The sequence below is a fragment of the Erythranthe guttata genome, chromosome 12 (assembly GCF_056151865.1).
Source record: "Erythranthe guttata isolate IM_541 chromosome 12, IM_541, whole genome shotgun sequence".
Classification (NCBI taxonomy): Eukaryota; Viridiplantae; Streptophyta; class Magnoliopsida; order Lamiales; family Phrymaceae; genus Erythranthe; species Erythranthe guttata.
In genome coordinates this window covers 4,507,749-4,530,059 of record NC_142544.1, presented here as the reverse complement: position 1 = coordinate 4,530,059, position 22,311 = coordinate 4,507,749, and the positions used below count along the sequence as shown (strand labels likewise).

The 22,311-nt window shown below is 36.9% G+C and overlaps 1 protein-coding gene across 1 annotated transcript; it reads left to right on the top strand.

Annotated features, from left to right (window-relative positions):
- Positions 1–7,401: 7,401 nt before the first annotated feature.
- LOC148766279 (uncharacterized) lies at positions 7,402–14,533 on the top strand. The gene is made up of 6 exons (XM_088827213.1): positions 7,402–7,828; positions 8,136–9,271; positions 9,608–10,225; positions 10,563–11,658; positions 11,705–12,037; positions 14,178–14,533. Exons 1-6 carry the CDS (start codon positions 7,402–7,404, stop codon positions 14,531–14,533), a joined length of 3,966 nt encoding a protein of 1,321 aa, XP_088683339.1.
- Positions 14,534–22,311: the final 7,778 nt, after the last annotated feature.

The following is a 22,311-nucleotide window of genomic DNA, read 5'->3' as shown; positions in this document are numbered from 1 at the left end:
TACATACATATCAAATTAGACATTCATACACTATTTTTTAACAATATTTTTTCTTGAAGCTTCTAGAAATATAATGCTCTTGTCTCATCAATGTCACTAGTAACTTGTTAGAGTAGGTGACCAACAAGCCAACTTGTGGCTGTGGTCTTTCCATTTATTATTGTAATAAACAAACCTTTTTCGTATTAATGATAAAACACCTTGGCATTCTATATCTTTGTCCCTTTAATTTGTCACAAGCATAGATATAGTCCTTACAGTTATTAAAAAACTGGTAATTGATCGTTAGGATCGTGAGATATTTACTTTAGAATTATAACTGTTAAACGTGTTCCTAGTCGAAGGGTTACGCCACCAATGAGGATATCGGCATTTCCCATTAAGAGACTAGCACTTATTGTATGTGTACTGCATCTCATCAGTAAACGGTATTGTGATATCGGCATGCATAAGTGGGTGCTCGTAAGTTGTCGAGTTCACTGAACACCCTAGAAATCTCTAAGTGGTTCTCAATAATCGAGTAGAGATATCTAGGGTATAGTTGTACACCATTAGTTCTTATGACCTAGACATTACCGTGACTTGACTAGAGGACCAGCTGTATCGTGACCTGTCCCTAAGATCCACCGAGGACCACCCCAAGGGCCAGTGTTCGTGCAGTCCAAAATCTAGTGGGAGGTCTGTGCATTGTAGTCGGGGATTCGATCGCTAGAATATTCTTGGATGTCCTGTGTGTTCTCATAGTTTGAAATCTCTAAGTCTCTGGCTAGAGCTGACTAAGTGATGATTAGAGAATTCGATTCTCTAAGACATGCACGTAACGATTACAACACTTAGAACGATAGCACAGTCATTGAACTACTAAGGAGGTCTCGATGAACCAATGCCTCTAGTTCAATCGGGGCATATGAATCGAAGGGATCGTACTGTACGCTAACTATACCAAAAGGTTCTTGCAGGCACTTCATTTGTATCTAAGGAATCATGACGCGTAGTTGCTAGACGCCAATCTTGATTCGTTGGGTGATTAAGGTGAAACAAGCTTCATCTTAATCGTAACTCTAAGGGACGAGTTTTTACCACAAAGGGTTGTGGGCCCACGGCTAGCTTACACCTAAACCATCGAGGGTCACACTGCTCGTGCACATCAGATCTTTGAATGAACGGTCAAAGGTAAAAATGTTTTATCTTTGCATGATTGGAAGTCAATATGATTGGGTCCAACATTCGTAATTTGGAATTATGAATGAGAATAAGAAAATGAAAAGAATAGGCGAACATCTTAGTGGACTTTCTAAATCGGGAAGTTTCTAAATTTAGAAAGTGCACTTAATTAGAGTTTCCACTTTTAGAAAGTTAAAAATTGAAAATTAGCACTCGTAATGACGAGGACATTGTAATGATTCCAAAAATGTAATTGTTACAATTTTCCGATCATCGAATTGAGAGCGACGAGCGAGTAAAAGAACTAACGAATTTAAGCTGTTGGGTCCGGTCCAACTAAAGCCCGTTAGGGTTTTATACAAGACACTATAAATACTTGATGTATAGGTCTTGCACAACAACACAACAAACACACGAAACCCTAGCCGCTCCCTCTTCCCCGCGGCCACCACCGTCGCCGTCGCCGTCCACTCGCCGGAATCGGCCTCCCCTTGACCGATTAATTCGTGGTAGTTCTTTTCTTTGTTTTTTCTTTCTGTTTATTCTAACTACTGCGTGTCTAATGCCACGTTTTAGTAGATCGAAGTATACGAGGTGAATTCCGAGAGGAGAAAGATCGAAGAATCGAGGAGCTGCCCTACGCCGTCGCCGCCACCGGTTGCACCGCCGCTCACGCCGCCGTCGCCGACGTTCGCCGCCGCTGCTCCCGGATTGCACGGATTGGTTTCCGTGGCAATCTTGCTTCGACTTGTGCGCCTACCTCACGCTACAAGAGGTAATAATTTGAATCTTAATTTATTCGATTCGTTTTCATTGAAATTAAATATGCATGTTCGTTTAGTAAGTATGTTGTATGATTTTATGTGACTATATGAAATTGATTATTTACTGCGAACATGATTATTTGATTTAATGCGAGCATGCTAGTTGATTTAATTTCGATTAAATAAATTTGCATGTATGTTTGTTTTAAATTTCGCTGGAAGCGCAAAGGTACGCAACTAATTGTTTAATATATGTCGGGCATGTGATTATGTGATTTAAACTTGTTTAATTCGCATAATATTTTTGTTTTCCGCTGCGTACACGTGTCCAATTCCCAACACAACTGTCATCATTATCATGTCTTCTCTTTTTTTATTCTCAAGTTCAATGTATTCTTCCTGAATACGTATCTAGTTTTCCGACATTTCTCATTTTCTACATTCGTTGTCTGCATACTCATTTTTCCATGACTCTAAAATCGTAGCATCACTCAAATCTGGAACATGTTCTTTGTCTTTTTTCTTTTTAAGCTTTTTATTTGCACTTTTAGTGCCGGTTGGTCTCTTAGATTCATTGTTTTCAGAGTTATCATCACCAAGAGTAACGCTATCAGGAGTCGCATGAGAAGAACTAGCAGGACTTGCCCAAATGTGGTTTTTTGATGGCTTATTGGAACGCTGACTTGAACTAGAAGATGTCTAATTTAGTTCATTTTTTAATACATTCCAACAATGAAGAAACTAGAAATTTCTGTTCCCGGATAGCTTGAACAATTCTTTTGCTTTCAAAATATGTACAATGATGAAAACTCATTATTGTTATCCCATAAAATTATATTATTATAATGTTTAGATGAACAAAAGTTAAATGCTATACCCTATCTTGCTCGGTCAGGCCGCTCTCTTGTTTTTGTTGAACTTGAGCGTATCATCCAACGAATTTGGTAACATCCTTGTTGATTAATCCTCAACAATTCGAAATAGAAATTTTAGTTCAATCATAGTTTGTGTCACGCAAAAAATATTCATGGACTCTCTTTCAATATGCATCTTGTTTTTGTTGGTTTCCGATGATTGGATCTTGTGATACATTGAGGTGACCATATATGGGTAGAAAATCTTCATCGATTGAGAAGTTCTATTGACGACAACGTTTTTAATTCTTATTTTCATTTTCCTCCGCGACTTGTGATTACTCACATGTTTCAGTACCATAATTGTTGGGAAATATTTATTCAGAAAATTCATCTTCATCCAATAGCATATGTGGATATAATCGTCTATTTACGGAAGCCATCCACACATATGTACTAAATTATATAAATTAAATTATAAATTGAATAATATAAATCAAACATTAAAGCAAGCATGCATTTTTTTTTGCTGCAAACATGTGGAACACACTACATCCTAATTCCATACACTACAACTTCATTTTATATGTTGTTTTGCCCCATTTCATTTTTCTCTGACTTTTCAATTGAAGAAAAATAGAGTAAATAAAATACATCTATCAGAAGAACAACAAAAAAGATGGAGTTTGTTGGATATGACCAGGAAAAAGGACGACGACATGAAGGTAGAGGAGAAATAAACCTCAACGTTTTTTGATTTTTTTTTCTATCTGATTGTTGCTTTTTGATTGAAGATTTTTTTATTGTGTTTTTAATCATAAATTATTTCATTTTTTATATAAAAATTCATCAACCACGCAATTTAATTTTTACAGTTGGGAGATTTATAATTACTTATTTTAATGTTCATGATTATTTTAACATTATTTGCATGTAGCTTCTATGAACAGTAGGTGTGGTATATATAGCTGTTGGAGATTTGATTTTAGCAGATGAGGTAAAGTTCACCTCTTCCGTTGGAGACGATTTTTTTTCAGCATATAACATGCCATTTTTTTATGGTTGGAGATACTCTTATATAAGAAATCAAATGATAAACTATTAGGTTGTTCTAATGGGTCTAATTGAATTGGATTTATAAGATTACAAGATGAAAATATTGGAAACTTATAAATTTATTTAGACAAATTACGGTCATCCCTGAGGTAAGGTTAAATTACGAAAACTCATATTGTTTGTGTAATTACAGCCACCCCCTTAACTATGTATTTCCTTACATGTTCACTCTTACATTGTCAAATTCACATAGGGGTGTTCATCCGGTCGGTAAACCGGCCGAACATATATACTAAAATTAATTAAAGATTAAAAAAAACTAAAAAAAATTTAAAACATTTTTAATAAAAAATCGATAATTCGATTAGTTACCGAACCGTACGGTAAAACTATGAAAATTTGGCGTACCGAGATTTTGATACAATTTTTACCGAATGAACACCTCTAAATTTACTAACTTACAGGATTTTTTCGTAAGACAATTCATAGTTCGGGGGTGGCTGTAATAACAAGAGGGTTTTTTTTTTCGTAATTTGACCTTATTTCAGGAGGTGGCTGTAATTTGCCCATAAATTTAAGATGACAAAAAATTTACATATCTTGCACCAAAAGGCGAAATCCCTCGCCCCCAGGGCCCCCATCCTTTGACCCGACAAGTATTTGATGGAGGAATGTAAATCATGGTAACTCAACGGCCCGTTAAGGTAGCGGACCCAGACCAATTGACCACAAGGAACCAACCCTCATTGGAGTTGAAATTCCCACACTGCGGCTGCCAGGATTCAATCCTAGGACCTTGCACCAACTTACCACCTACGGAACCCGTTGAGCTATACCAATGCGGGCAAACGTACATATATATAATGTTATGACAAGGGGTTTTTGTGCATAAGTCCATAACCAACCATCTTTATTATTCTAGGTTTAGGGGTTATATCTCTTTCACCAATAAGCCAATCCCTTTAAAGTTTATTATAAATAAAGGAAAAATTCATATATATAGCAAAATTACCCCCAACCCTCTACACTCAATTCTTAATTTTAATCCCAATTTAATCAATTTTGACCACAGAAATCCAATTTTGACGTTTTTTTTCAAAACTGTTTGTTTTTTCAAAAAATATTTTTTGCCGCCGGTCTCCTGCGTTGACTTTTCGATTTTTTTTTTTGTCTGTTTTTTCCGCCGTAGGATTTCGGCGTTTGACTTTTTTGAGTGTTTTTTTAGTTTTTTTTTTCTTTCTTACGCCCGCCGCTCTATGCTGACCGTAATTGTGCTGTCATTAATGGTACTTATATTATCACTGATAGGAAATTAACGTAATTATACTGTCACTGACAGTAAATTAATGTAATTGTTCTGCCGTTGACAATGCATTTATGTATTTGTTTTTGTTATTTTTTTTTTATTTTGGTCGATTTATTGACAAGTCAACGTAATTATGTTACTGTCGTTTACAGTAAATAACTGTAAACACAATAATATTACTGTCAACCACATCAATATTATTATTTTTTTGGATTTTTTTTTTGTTTTGTTTGAGTTATTCACGGAGTAACGTAATAATATTACTGTCCATTATTGCAATATTACTGTAAACACAATAATATTACTGTGGTTGACGGTAATATTACTGTTGCTATAGTAATATTACTGTCAACCACATCAATATTATTATTTTTTGGGTTTTTTTGTTTTGTTTGTGTTATTCATGGAGTAACGCAATAATATTACTGTCTATTATTGTAATATTACAGTAAACACAATAATATTACTATGGTTGACGGTAATATTACTATTGTTATAGTAATATTACTGTCACTCACAGAAATATTAATTTTTTTGGTTTTTTATTATGTATACCTTTGTTGAACGGTCACCATATTAATATTATTTTATTACACAATAATAATGAGTTTTGTTGTTTTAATATTAATGTGCTTGAGATTAGTATAGCAATATTATTGTGTTCAACTGTAGTATAGTTAATTTTACTGTGTTTAACAGTAATATAGTTAATATTACTATCAATCACAACAATATTGTTGTTTAAAGGGGGAAGAATGTTAAAGAAAAAAAATCGAAAAAGTCAACGCCGGAAACTGGTGGCGGAAAAATCAGGAAGAAAAAAAAAAGTCAACGCTGGAGGCCGGTGGTCAACGGCAGTGACGGACGAAATTGTCCATACAAATGTGTTTTGGGTCAAAATTGAATAATTTGTGAAATTTAGGGTCAAAATGAGATTATATTAAATTAAATGATGAAATTTTAGCATATTAAAGTATAACGAGCTATTTTAGTCTTTCACCAAACTCTTGGACCATGTGTGGATTTTTTTGTAAAAGAGTTTATTATCTGGACTTCTTTATGAATAAGTACCCATTGGTGGGCTTATTTGTAAAGTGTCCTTATAACAAAGTCTAGTTCGGTTGCTATAATAAAATTTTGACTTAATATGAGTTAATAATATGTCCAACCATTAAGACCTCATTAAAAGCAATCAAACAAGGCTTATGTCCTGTAATAAAAATCAATAATTTTAAAACCAGACTGATCATAGGATCGAACATGGTTGGACCAATTCAACCGGTTATTAGTTAATTTATATTCAAAGAATATATTTATCATAAGACATCATCATTGAATAATGAATATCAATAAGATTCTAATTTAATTCATTAATCACTCTTACTGATTAAAACATGGAGAAAAATACAATCAAAACTTTATACATAAAAACATATATTCTAGAAAAGACATAGTACCAAAATATAAGTGTAATTTTCTGCAATATAACATGAGTGTAATTTTCTTGATAATATAAAAAACACTCTTTTTTCTCTCCGTCTGAGAGGCCGCCGTTTTTCTCTCAGTCTGAGAGGTTTTCACCAGAGTTTCAATTCTTTTCTACAATCAACAGTTTCTTCCCCTCTTTCTCAGTTACTGGACGATCGGATCGCACGCTATACTCTTAAATTTTTTAAGTCGTATATTTTGCTTTTATGCTCTAGGTTTTGTTAGGTTTTCTGTCTTTTTCGTTTTAATATCTTTAACTTTTTTTTCCCGTTTTCCCTTCTATTTCGTGCTACACAGATTTGAAGTGAATTGCAGCGTTGGGATCTCTCCTTCTCGTTCGCAATATCTCATCTATATCTTCAGCACATGATGGAGGGTTTACTGAGAATATGGCCCGATCTCTTACGTTGACGGCGGATGAAGAGGAGGGGGTCTTTATTGAATCCACAAACTAGGGTTTCTTCCAATAGTATTCAACTGATTGGTCGAATAGCTGCTCCCCGGGAGATCTCAACCTATACCATCAAGGCTAACCTCCTTCGTATCCTCCAACCGGTGAAAGCTTGGCGAAATTAAATCTCTGGGCCCCAATAAGTTTGCAATCAGCTTCGAGCATCGGCTTGACTTCAACCACGCTAAAACTGGGTGCCCGTGGCTCATGGATAAACATGCTGTTATTCTCCAAGACCTTGAGCCAGACGCGGATCCGACCACCATGGTTATCAACATGATGAACATAGTGCTTCGACTTCACCATCTCCCTATGTCGATGCGCACTGCAGATGTGGTTATCCGAATTGGCAGCAAGGTCGGAGAGCAGGTTGAGATTTTAAACCTTTCGAAATTGGAGTTCTATCCATATGTGCGGGTCAAGGTGAGAATTGATGTTCAAAAGAGTCTAAAGCGTGGAATGAATCTCCATAATGTGGATGGATCTGAGCTTTGGGTTGCATTCACCTACGAGAGGCTTCCTAGTTTTTGTTTTCTATGTGGCGTTATCGGCCATTCAGAAAATCGATGCCATACCTGCTACGAGGAAGAATTCAGTGACCCCAGTGAACATCTACCGTATGGGACGTGGTTGAGAGCGTCCAACTTAGCAGATGGGGAACAGATGCGGGCACCGTTGAGAGGATTAAGCATCAACAATGGCGTGGCAATGAGAAATATTGTTCGACCAATCCAGAGAGGCTCAAGTATTTTTAATTTCTCAAGTCCCAATGATAATAACACACGGCTGACTTAGGGAGGTGGCAAGGAGAATAACAATCCTAATCTCAGGGATGACACTACGTTGGTCACAAATACCATCCAAATTCAAACAGATGACAGCGCGGGCAGGTCTTCAAGGAGGCATATAAATGTTTCGAACAAGAAAAAGAAGAAAAAGGCAGACCAAGTTGGAATTAATGACTCCGATAGGATGGGAAAGAAACAACAATTGTGTTTACGCGATGAAGACTATATTTCAAAGGATGAGTTGCATATTCTGGAATTGTCAAGGGATCGGGGCTCCCTTGACAATTCAAGTTCTTGGAGATATTCTCCGGGATCATCGGCCCCTGCTAGTGTTTCTCTCGGAAATGAGGGCGACACATCGAGATATTGAAAAACTTAAAACAAAATGGTGTCTTAATGGAGTTGGTGTTCAACGAGTTGGCAACTCCGGCGGTCTAGCGCTATTGTGGAAAAAGGAAATTGAAGTGAGTCTTATGAGTTACTCGAACAACCATATAGATGCGGAGGTTCTGGAGAGGGACCGCAATAGCAAATGGCAAGTGACTGGATTCTATAGCTTTCCCGAACGGGAGCGAAAACAAGTTTCCTGGGATCTCCTTCACAGTTTACATGCCCAAAGCCCATTACCTTGGCTTGTAGCTGGGGACTTTAATGAAATACTTTGTAACAGTGAGAAATCGGGTGGGCTTGCCCGAGGTCCCTCACACATTGAGGCGTTCCGATCGACTTTGGAGGACTGTGGCTTGGTAGATTTGGGGTTTGAAGGCTCTCCGTACACCTGGTCTAATAATAGAGTCTCGCCTTACACTGTTAAATGTAGGCTGGATTTGAACAATAATTGGATACGGTCATTCCCTAGGCCAAAAGTCCATCACCTGGATTACTCGGGGTTCGATCACATTCCTATCAAGCTTACATTATTCGACACAACTGAATTCCATAGGGCGAGAAAAAGGCGACCCTTCAGGTTTGAAGCAACTTGGATCCGTAAAGAGGAGTGTGAGGATATTATCAATCACCATTTGCGGGATCGGCTGAGTGACGACCCCATCGATGAACTCTTGTGTAAAAATGACGAATGCAGGATCCCCCTGATCGATTGGAGCGGACTGAAGATTAAACAACCGCGAAAGCAAATTGAGATGCTCCACAAGAATATTCATGCATTGTCTGCGGTTGTCCAGACCGAGAGCATTAGAGTGGAGATCCGAGCTCTTCGAGCAGAATTGGAGAGAGCCTATGACGACAACGATATTTACTGGCGTCAAAGAAGAAAAATTCAATGGATTCAGGAAGGGGATAGGAATACCAAGTTTTTTCACTCAAAAGCTACTATCAGAAATAAGACCAATCGGGTCTCAAAGTTAAGGGATTCTGCAGGCTGCTGGAAGGAGAATGAGGTTAATATTGAGTAGATCGTCACAGAGTATTTTGGTCGGATTTTCAAATCAACCAATCCAAATGAAGAAGAGATAGATGAGGTTCTTGAGAATATTGAGACGAGAGTATCCGGCGCAGCGAGTCATCTTCTTTCTTTGCCGTTCACGGTTCCCGAGGTAACTCGAGCCATTTCTCAAATGGCTCCTCTTAAATCCCCTGGCCCTGATGGACTACCTGTCTTTTTTTAGACTAAATACTGGCATATTCTTGGCTCTAGCGTATGTATTTTAGAATTTCTTAATAGCCACAAGCTCCCGTCCGCTATGAACTTCACTTATATTGTTTTAATTCCAAAGGTCAAATATCCTGAAAAAATCACCGAGTATAGGCCTATTAGTCTCTGCAATGTCATCTATAAAATTGGGTCCAAAGTAGTTGCTAACCGACTTAAATTAGTGCTTAATGATTTGATCTCTCCTTGTCAATCTGCATTTGTTCCTAAAAAACTTATCACTGATAATGTTCTTGTTGCTTTTGAGATCAATCATTTTATTAAACTCGAATCTAGAGCTCAAACTAATTATATGGCTCTTAAATTGGATATTAGTAAGGCGTACGATCGGATTGAATGGATTTTTCTGAGAAAGATTCTTTTTCGCTTTGGCATTCCTGTTGATTTTGTTACTCTGATTATGCTTTGTGTTTCCACTGTGTCATTCTCTTTTTTATTTAATGGTTCTCAATTTGGATCTGTGATTCCGTCGAGAGGTCTCCGACTAGGGGACCCCATATCACCGTATTTGTTCATTTGCTGTGCAGAAGCTCTCGTTGCATTGATTGCAAGAGCAACGGAAAGGGGAGAGTTTCAAGGATTTCGGGTGGCCCCAACAACTCCAGTCATATCTAACTTGTGTTTCGCCGACGATACCTTGATTTTTGGAGAGGCAACCAAAGACTATGCCACAAAGTTGAAGGTAATTTTATCCACTTACGCTAGGGTTTCGGGCCAAGAAATCAATTACAAAAAGTCAACGATGATGTTAAGTCCATCCACTAATCAAGATAGGAGGAATGCCATTCATCACATTCTCGGATTTCAAGTGGTCGATCAACATGAGAGGTATTTAGGGATGCCGGCCAATATGGGCAAAACCAAAAAAAAGATTTTTTTCCTTTTTACGTGACCGAGTGCGGTCCAAGATTAAGGGATGAGGGGAAAAAGAACTTTCGAAGGCGGGCAAAGAAGTACTTATCAAAGCCGTGTTACAAGCCATTTCATCCTACATCATGAGCTGTTTCGTGTTGCCAAAGAGTCTCGTCCAAGAAATTGAAACGGCAATTAGGCGGTTTTGGTGGGGTAGTAGTGTTGGAAAGGGGGTAGCGTGGATTTCGTGGAAAGAATTATGTAAATCAAAGGAACAAGGTGGTCTCGGCTTCAGAGATTTGCAAAGCTTCAATACTGCCTTGCTGGTCAAGCAAGGTTGGCGCCTCTTGACTTCCCCGGATCTGTTACTTTCGAAGATCCTCTCTGCTAGGTATTTTCACAATGGACAAGTTGTATCGGCTGAACTAGGATCGCGCCCGTCGGCTACGTGGCGGAGCATTTGGAGTGGCATTCTGTATTTACAATTGGGTATCCGTCGAAGAATTGGAAACGGCCTCGAGACATCGATCTGGGCAGATCCATGGCTCAACGATGGTGGCAAGTTTAGAGTTTATACCCGACGGCCAGCTTACTCGGCATTCCCTAACCGGGTGGCGGATATTCTGGAGGCGGGATCGAACTCTTGGAATATGGAAATCATTAATAATACATTTTGGCCTGTTGATATCTCGCGGATTTTGGCCATCTCGGTGGGCAGTGCGTCGGCGGCAGATCGGTGGATATGGCACTTTTCTAACCATGGCAAATTTTCGGTTCGATCATGTTATCATGCAATTCTCTCTTCCCTATTACCTGGTGGCAATCCCCGGAGCACATATAGAGTGTCGAGTAGCGGTTCTTCCAGCCGAACGTGGAAGGAGATTTGGGAGCTTCGAATTCCACCGAAAGTCCGTATTTTTCTCTGGCGACTATTGACTAATATCCTGCCCACTAACGCTGCACTCTTCCGATGGAAGATTATCCAATCGCCCATTTGCAGAGGCTGCAACGAAGAGGAAGAGACTGCGCTCCATGTCATTTTAAAATGCGGAGGAATGGAAGAGGTTTGGAATTGCAATTCGTTCGCTAATTTGGTCAGTAAAGAATATATATCTATGTGGACCTGGTTCGAGGATCTGAAGAAATCATTGTTGGGGGAAGAACGCACTTTGGCCGTTATAATAGCATGGAAGGCATGGGAGAATCGAAACAAGAAAGCTACGGACGAGCAAGCTCTTCAACCGTCCGAGATATTGAGTTGGTGTAAGAATTATATTGGTACTTTCAATAATGCCCAACTCTGTCGCAGTGCGAGATGTGCACCCGAGTGTGTGGAAGCCACCTCCCGCCGGTGCGGTGAAACTCAACTTTGATGCAGGCTTTCTGATGGATAAGAATTTCTTTTTCGCAGCAGTTCTGGCTCGAAATAGTGCAGGGAATTGTTTCGGGTGGAAAGTGGAGAAGATCCCTGGCAAATTGAGGCCGATGGAGGGTGAAGCCGTCGCGGCGTTGAAAGCGATGTACTTGGCAAAGGGAAGGGGCTGGCGGCATATTGTTCTTGAAGGTGATTGCATTCAACTTATACAGGCATTGGGCAACAAAGACAGTGAGAGATCGTCATACGGAACGATCCTGGAAGAATGTATCTCTCTAGAGAATTTTTTTGAATCATGCTCCTTTCAATTTATCAAACGGTCGGGCAATTGTTTAACCCATAATATCTTGCTAAGATTCAATGTAATGGGGTTATGGAGAACTTTAATCTCACATCTGCTTTGGCAGATATCGTTTCATAATATACTTGTCTTTTCTTCAAAAAACAAAAAAAATCTTGATAATATAAGTGTAATTTTCTTGAAAAAATCATTTTTTTGGAATTTTTACGAAATTTTAAGTCAAAAACACATAAATAGTACTTCCTCTTTCTTTTTAAGCGTCATTGTAGGCATAAACTTTTTTTTTTTCATATTAAGTATCATTTTAAAATTTCAAAATTGGGTAATCTTTTTGCTCGACAAAGCCATAAATGGGATACTTTCAAGATAGGGTAATTATTTCATAGAAAATAATTGGATTTGGGGGATTTAAAATAGAGAAACAACAAAGAAGAAGGGAAAAAGGGCATGGGAAAATGAAGCAGGCTTGATGAATAATAGTGTTTGTTGTAAAAAGACTTTGGAAATTGAAATTTAATCCTCTTACTTGAGGTTTTCTATGTTGATGGTATTCAAAGATTTAGGGTTTTTTCTTTTTCTTTTTTTCTTTTTTTAAATCAAACTAAAAAAACTTGCATATGCTTTATAAAATACTCAAGAATATTTTTGGTAAATTCAATTTTTTTTTTAAATATATAGATTTAAAATGGGATTAGAATTGGGAACTTAGACTCAGAAATTTAATACTAAGGACAAAATTCAAAGTAAACCACTTTTTATAAATGTTATAGAAATATATAAAAAGTTGTTACCAAAGTTGTAGTAGATATTATTACTTAGAATTTCCTATAAACCTCACTATTTTAGTGTCATTAGCTTCCTAAAATGTATCTAGAACATTCATTGAACCTGTCTCAACCATAAAACTAAATTAATTACCACCATGCAATATGGGGTTGAGTAGTATTTAAACACGATCAATATTTCATTTGCAACTCTATCAAGCACACTTGTTAACACTTAATGTAACAATAAAGCTCACGCGTTCGGTACCTAAAAACACAACAAGTACCCAAACTAGGAATGTTGGTTTTGAGCCTGATTTTGTTGTATATAACAATTTTCTCAACGGGTATTTGGTGACAAGGAAAAATGGCGGACGTTTCGCATCTCATGCATAGATAAGGAGAAACACTACCAAAGAAAAGACCGTTTGTGACGGACGATTACGTCACTAAATTAAAGAAAATTTGTCACAAACATGCTTTCGTGACGGAGTTGTGACAGAACACATCCGTTAGAAAAACCCTTGTCACTAATTAAAATAGTGAAGGAAATATTGGTTTGTCACGTAATTTATCACGGAAATATCAGTCACAACAAAAGTTTGTGACAAATATTGTCATAGGCTTATTTATTTATCATTAATCTGTCACATATTAATCGAAAATTTGGTTATTTAATACTGTTACAAAACACACGGCCGTCACAAAACATCTGTGAAAAATGTTCGTCACCTGATTTATGTCATAAATGGCCGTCACAAAATGTCTGCCACAAATACCCGTCAAAAAGAAACTATCACAAATCTTTTACTAATTAAAAGTATATATGGGTTTGATAGTCACATTTTTGTTACAAGTTATTAAAACAATTATTTATATTTTCATTAATTTAATATATTAATTTTTAAACCTATTAATTAAATATTTCAAGATCTCACAAACTTTGAAATTTAATCATCCACTAGAATACCAACAAAAATAACAATACATAAATAATTTTAATATAAAATTGTATCTCCCAAGTCGTATATAAAAAATAATTCAAAGACAATAATTAATCTTGATATATCCTAACAAAGCATAAAACTAAATAAACTCCAACAAAGCAGAAATTTAAACAGATCCCGACAAGGGCATAAATCATGGAAATATGTGTTGGGTGGTCGTTCAAATAGCGATTAAATTACAGATCATAAAGAAAAATAACAAATGATACAAGAATTTGAATACCTATGAGAGTAGGGGTATTAGGAATACAGATTATATATATAAATAAATAAAATAAAAAGAAAACAAGGGAAATGAACAAATCTTGACAGATCCCTAGATCTTTATTGAGAAGTGGTTGACAACGGCTACGGCTCAGTCCTCCGATCGCGTGTCCACGTCCAAGGCCCAGTCGGTGGCAGCTCCACTTCCGGTGTCAGATTTCCTTCCTCACAAGCCTTGGAGCCAGAATACCCTCACAATCTCAGTCCCAACCCAACCCACGAAGGATATGGTTTCCCACAGTGTATAAAACCCAGATCAGATTTTTCCCTCACTCACGAAGACTTCGATTTTGCTCACAGCAGAGCAATCGAAAACCAGAAGGAAGAAAGAAGGGTTGTATCACTCGTATCTCTTCATCTCTCAATGTGTCAAGGATATATAGGCTCAGAGACGAGATATCAAAGGCAAGAATCATTGAAGACTTGATTCTTGCCATGGATCTCGGAGAGCAGATCGGAGAAGAAAGGAAAGAAGAGAGGCAGCGGCGGATAGAGAGAGAGAAGAGAGATTAGGGTTTGAGACTTAGCTGGAGAAGGAGAGAGTATATAAGTGAGGGATGAACGGTCCAGATCGAGTCCCGTCATCCAACGGTCAAGATTACAAGCTGCATGGGCTTAAGTGAGGATGGGCCGACTCCTTGGAAATGGGCCGCCAGGTGGGTCATATGGCTTGGGCCCGATAAGATATTTGGGCCCCCATATTAAACTAACATTCTCCACCTGGGACCAAATGGGCCATCGGGACAAATTTGGGATGGGAGGTCATCATTGCCGTTTTAATTTTCCTGCACTCAAAAAACACGAAGTCAGTATAGTATAGAAATAATCACAAAGATTAAATAATCACAGAGATTAGGAGGCAGTCACAAAGACAGCCCAGATAGTACATATAGAGATTAAGGTTGAGAAATTAGGCTCAAGCTTTTCAAGCACGAGCGAAACTCCTCGAGTGGAAGGCACTTAGTTCCCATGTCCGCTGGATTAAATTGTGATGGGATTTTTTCCAGCTTGATAATGCCTTGTTCTACAATATTGCGAATGAAATGATATTTAATCTCAATATGTTTAGTACGATCGTGGAAAACCGGGTTTTTGCATAATTGAATTACGGATTGGCTATCCGAAAAAACAGTGACATCATTTTTAAGAAGGCCAATTTCGCGCAGGATGCCTTTAAGCCATATGGCTTCTTTCATAGCTTCGGTGGCAGCGATGTATTCAGCCTCGGTTGTAGATAGGGCCACAATATGCTGTAATTGAGATTTCCAACTAATACATGATCCACACAAAGTGAAAACGTAAGAAGTAGAGGATTTCCTACTATCTCTATCATTCGCAAAATTGGAGTCAACATAGCCAATTAATTCAATTTCAGATTCAGATTTAGAAAAATTTAGGCCAACATGCAACGAATGTTTCAAATAACGAAGACGCCATTTTAAAGCTTCCCAATGCGGCATACCTGGGTTTGACATGTAACGACTTAAACAACTTACAGCATAAGCTATATCAGGACGAGTGCTCACCATCAAGTACATCACAGAACCTATCGCATTGGCATAAGGAACATTTTGCATAGAGTCAATTTCAGTTTCAGTCTTGGGAGACTGATCCTTACTTAACTGGAAATGGGCAGCTAAAGGCACGTTTGTGGTTTTAGCATTTGACATGGCAGATTTTTCTAATATCTTTTTCACATAAGAAACTTGATTCAAGAACAGCAGATTATTATCACGATTTCGATCAATGTTCATGCCCAAAATTTTCTTAGCATCTCCCAAGTATTTCATGTCAAATTGTTCACTTAGACACATTTTCACATGATCAACAAATTTCACACAAGGGCTGATTATAAGCATATCATCAACATAGATCAACAAGAAAATAGGCACATAGTGAGTATCTTTGAAGTAAAGACAAGGGTCATAATCACTTTTCTTAAACTTCAATGAAAGCATGCAAGAATCGAATTTCTTATTCCATTGCCTAGGTGATTGTTTCAAGACATATAAAGATTTTTTTAGCAAACACACATATTCAGGCTTTTTAGCATCCACGAAGCCCTCGGGCTGTTTCATATAAATGTGCTCATCTAACTCACCATGCAAGAAAGCAGTTTTTACATCCATTTGTTTTAATTCCCAATTAAAATGCGCAACTAATGCAAGCATAATACGAACAGTGGTAAATTTAACAACGGGAGCAAAAATTTCAGTATAGTCTATACCTTCCTTTTGCGTGAAACCTTTAGCAACAAGACGGGCCTTATACCTAATGGAGTCTACCTCATCCTTAACCTTAAACAACCATTTGCAGTCTACCAAAGAGCAATTAGCAGGTTTATGAACAAGAGTCCAAGTTTGATTAACATGCAAAGAGTTCATTTCTTCTTTCATAGCATTTAACCATTCAGCTGATTTATCAGATTTTAGAGCATCCCTAACAGTTTTAGGTTCATTGCTATCTATAGATTCAAACACATTGAAAACATGAGAAGCAAGATGAAAGCTATCAAAACGTTGTGGAGGCCTAGCATTTTCACGTCTAGGTCGATCTCTAGCAAGTTGATAATCAGACAAGTCATCCACATTAGGCAAGTCATGTTGAACATTTTGGTCATGCAAACTTTCAAGTATTTAAGATTCAATATCAGGCAGATTTTCAGTTTTAACAGTAGGCAACTCCACCTCATTTGGAGCAGCCTCTGAATTCACAGCATTATGCACAACAAGACAAGGAAAAACAGATTCATTAAAAATCACATCACGACTAATAGCAGTTTTATAGCCATGTTCCCCTTTAACCCAAAGTCTATAACCTTTAACCCCTTCGGGATAACTCAAGAAAACACATTTCACAGAACGAGGTTCAAGCTTATCACTTTTATGATGCATGAATGCAGCACAACCAAAAACACGTAAGTTGGACAAATCAACCTTTTTACCTGACCAAACACATTCAGGCAAATCACCATTTAAAGGCACAGAGGGAGATCTATTAATCAAGTAGGTGGCAGTCAAAATAGCCTCACCCCAAAACATGGTTGGTAAACCCGAAGTGGCGAGCATGGCTCGAACCCTCTCTAAAAGAGTTCGATTCATGCGTTCAACCACCCCGTTTTGCTGAGGGGAGTAAGGAACAGTTTTGTGCCTTTTAATTCCAAATTCAGAGCACATAGCATCCATTTCTTGATTACAAAATTATGTACCGTTATCTGTCCTAAGGGTTTTTATCCATTTTCCTGTTTGGTTCTCAATATAAACTTTCCATGTTTTGAACTTATCAACAACATCAGATTTTTGTTTCAACAGGAAGACAAACACCTTACGAGAGAAATCATCAATTATGGACAGAAAGTAACGGTTCCCACCATGTGTAGGAACACTGGCAGGACCCCACACATCAGCATGCACATACTCAAGAATATCAGAACATTTAGAGGGATTGGGGGAAGGGGATAGTTGAAAAGAAACACGAGTTTGCTTTCCAACGATGCAAGAGTCACACATAGTAACCTCAGACACTTTATCATTGCCCAAAAAAATATTTTTATGCAGAATGCTGAGACCTTTATTACTAATATGACCTAGTCTATTATGCCACAGAATAGATTGATCACTTTGGACAGCATTCACAGAAGCAGATGATTCAGAATGACATACATACATGTTTTGCATTCTTATGGCCTTAAAACATAGCAGATTACCCCTCATAATTTTCATGCAACCATTACCCCAACCACCATGAAACCCATCATCTTCTAAGATAGCACATGAAATCAGATTTTCATTCAAATTAGGAACATACCGCACATTTTGCAAAGTTAACACATAACCAGTTTCAAACTTTAAGCAAACAGTTCCAATTCCATGAACTTGGCGTTTTGTGCCATCAGCCATAGTCACATTGCAATTATTCAATGATTCATAGTGTGAGAAAACATGTTTCATAGGGGTCATATGATGTGAGCATGCAGAATCTAAAAGCCAATCATTTTCACCAAGAGATGATAGCATAAAATTCACACAAGCATGTTCACCAACCATAAACACATCACCAAGATTATTATCAGAAACATGATTAGCATGCTGATCATTAGAGTACTTATTAGGCTTAGTACAATTCTGAGCATAGTGACCAGGTTCACCACAATTATAGCACTTACGATTACTTACACGAGTTTTCGACTTACTCCTGCCCCTGCCCTTTTTCTTTTGAAAATTGTTTTGATGAGAACCATTTTGAGAAACATTTTGGTTAGTGGAGGAAGGCTTATTTGAAAAACGGTTTTGCTGCCTTCCTCTCACAAAGTTCACCTCACCAAAACTCTTATTGCTTTTGTTAACTCTCAAATCCAGTTCTTTACTCTTTAAACCGTTTATGACAGTGTCAAGAGAAATATTATCCCTGCCATACTTAATAGTAGATTTCAAATCATTGTAAGAATCAGGGATTGCATTTAACAAAACAATGGGAGTATAGTTATCAATACTTTTGTCTCCCGTCAGTTTAATATCCTGAACCAATCAGGTAAACTGATCTATGTTCTCATCAATATCTTTGGTTAGATCCAATTTGAATCTAAAAAAAATTTCGAGTAAAAATAATTTTGAGGGCAGAGAAGTTTCAGTGTACAGCTCATCTAATTTATCCCAAAGACCTTTAGCAGAATCATGCATACCTACCTTTCTAATCACAGAGTCAGAAAGATTCAATATAATGGCAGAGTAAGCAAGTTCATCAAGTTCTGTTTTCTTAGTAGCACTAGTGTCAGTAGCAAAAGATTTATCAAGAGCCACATAGCATCTTTGTTGAATTAACACACCTTTCATTTTCTGTTTCCAAATAGAAAAATTACCCTTACCATCGAAAGGTGCCATAGAATAAGCAGACATAGCAGACATAGTAATTTGCACAAAGGAGAATATTCAACCAGTTTCACAATATGCCCGATATGCCACAATAAGGGGTAATAATCTCAGGGACCCTCCCTCACAGGATTCCAGGGCACTAGCGGTCCGGTCAAGTGAGGTTGAGAACCCAAGTTATACTACCCTTCAATATATATATATAGGTGAGCAGATTATACATGCAGCGGAAGAACAAGATTCACACAGAAACAAAAGTGGCACACAGACCACAACAGAAAACACACAGTGTGGCACACAGACCACGAATCACACAAAGTGGCTCACAGTCCACAGAATAAAAAATTAAGGCAGTACCAATCACAGCAGAAAATTAAATCCCAACCATATGGGGTTTAGGGTACAATACCTGAGCGGAATCCGGTTGGATTTCCGTACGCCCTATTTGAACGAGCACCACCCAACTTGACGATGCTCTGGTACCACTGTTGGGTGGTCGTTCAAATAGCGATTAAATTACAGACCATAAAGAAAAATAACAAATGATACAAGAATTTGAATACCTATGGGAGTAGGGGTATTAGGAATACAGATTATATATATAAATAAATAAAATAAAAAGAAAACAAGGGAAATGAACAAATCTTGACAGATCCCTAGATCTATATTGAGAAGTGGTTGACAACGGCTACGGCTCAGTCCTCCGATCGCGTGTCCACGTCCAAGGCCCAGTCGGTGGCAGCTCCACTTCCGGTGTCAGATTTCCTTCCTCACAAGCCTTGCAGCCAGAATACCCTCACAATCTCAGTCCCAACCCAACCCACGAAGGATATGGTTTCACACAGTGTATAAAACCCAGATCAGATTTTTCCCTCACTCACGAAGACTTCGATTTTGCTCACAGCAGAGCAATCGAAAACCAGAAGGAAGAAAGAAGGGTTGTATCACTCGTATCTCTTCATCTCTCAATGTGTCAAGGATATATAGGCTCAGAGACGAGATATCAAAGGCAAGAATCATTGAAGACTTGATTCTTGCCATGGATCTCGGAGAGCAGATCGGAGAAGAAAGGAAAGAAGAGAGGCAGCGGCGGATAGAGAGAGAGAAGAGAGATTAGGGTTTGAGACTTAGCTGGAGAAGGAGAGAGTATATAAGTGAGGGATGAACGGTCCAGATCGAGTCCCGTCATCCAACGGTCAAGATTACAAGTTGCATGGGCTTAAGTGAGGATGGGCCGACTCCTTGGAAATGAGCCGCCAGGTGGGTCATATGGCTTGGGCCCGATAAGACATTTGGGCCCCCATATTAAACTAACAATATGTTCCAACAATATATGTAGCCGTATCAAAGTCGTGTAAAAAAAATCCTAACGAGAGCCATCAAAGTATTATTTGTACACTGTGCATATGTCCCTTCCATGTTCCGCTCTTTCTATATCTTCGATTGTATGTATACTTTCATTAACTGTTGATATACTGCGAATAATCATATGAAAATATTAATATATATATATATATATATATATATATATATATATATATATATATATATATATATATATATATATATATATATATATATATATATATATATATATATATATATATATATATATAACCAGCTAAAATTTAAAACATATATACTCAGAATTCATATACCAAATGCAATGAAAAATTAAGTAGTAATACTAAATAAATGCCTATGCAATAATGCAAGAATTCTCACTACGAACAAAAGGTTAATTTCTGAAATGACGAAAAAGTAGCCCTTTTAATCCCTCTTTTGTTTCTTCAACACATACTACTACATTTATCAACCTCGTTGTCTGTTCGTCTCTATGCAGCAATAACCAAATAGAAAAGAAGAAAAAATTACAACATCATTGCATTAAGGGGCTATGGGGCTGTTGACCCCCCAAGATTTTAAAAAGAATTTTGTTTTTAGGTATTTTGGTATTGCATTTTTTGAATATTACTTTTGGCTCTCCCAAAGTTTTTGTAAACATGTGTTTTAATACTTAATTTTTTTTGTCTCTTCTCCATAGTTATATATATATATATATATATATATATATATATATATATATATATATATATATATATATATATATATATATATATATATATATATATATATATATATATATATATATATATATATATATATATATATATATATATGTGTATAATTTTTTTAAAATAAAATATATAGTTAAAACTTCTATTATTTTAAAATTTATGAATATTTACTTATTTACGATTTTTTTTTATCAATGACTCTACAAAATAACATGAGAAGATGCCATGAATTCCCAAAATATTAAGTGCGATACATTATTAGAATAATTTGAATTAATTTAGATTTTTTGTCATGCTTAAAATATGATAAAATTATAAATATATGTCATTTTAATTAAAAAATTTCAGTATAAACTTATTTTTGCAATATATTGTGAACCTAAATTTTTTTCGGACTCTTTCATATATTTCTACCAGCATCATTCCTTAATCAAAACTACAAACATCTCTTCGTTCTGAACTCGTGATGTTTTAAAATATAATGGAGATTTACTTATGTGGGCCTTGATTTCTCTTATAATTAGATGATAAGACATAATCAAATGAAAACCTGTCATATGGGCCTACATTTTTATAACTTGTATAAGATTAATTTAATTCACCTAAAAAGAAAAAAAAAATTGTTTGAAGATTTAACTTCTTAAGTTTTAGAAAAAAAAAGTATAGTATGAAATCAATTATTAATATATTTGCAAATTAAAATTTATCTATTTTTTATTTCTTGTCACTTCAAATAGTATAATATGGGGTAGTAGTTATAAAATAAATTAGTACATATTAAGTAATATAAAATAGGGTAAATTACACACACCCCCCTGAGGTATGCTTAAATAACTGTAAGGTCCCTGTGGTATCGATAATTACACTTAGCCCCCTGAAACGTAGTCAGAAACTCTAATGGGATAATGAATTGGATACGTTATTCCGATAGGGTTCTAACGGACTATTTGTTTCAGAAAGTGGTGGAGACAACAAAGAGCTATGGGGTGACATGGCTCCCCGAACATTCCCGAACATTTCTTAAATCACCCATAGCTCTTTGTTGTCTCCACCACTTTCTGAAACAAATAGTCCGTTAGAACCCTATCGGAATAACGTATCCAATTCATTATCCCATTAGAGTTTCTGACTACGTTTCAGGGGGCTAAGTGTAATTATCGATACCACAGGGACCTTACAGTTATTTAAGCATACCTCAGGGGGGTGTGTGTAATTTACCCTATAAAATATTTTTGTTTCAAAAAAATTCGGTCAAATTT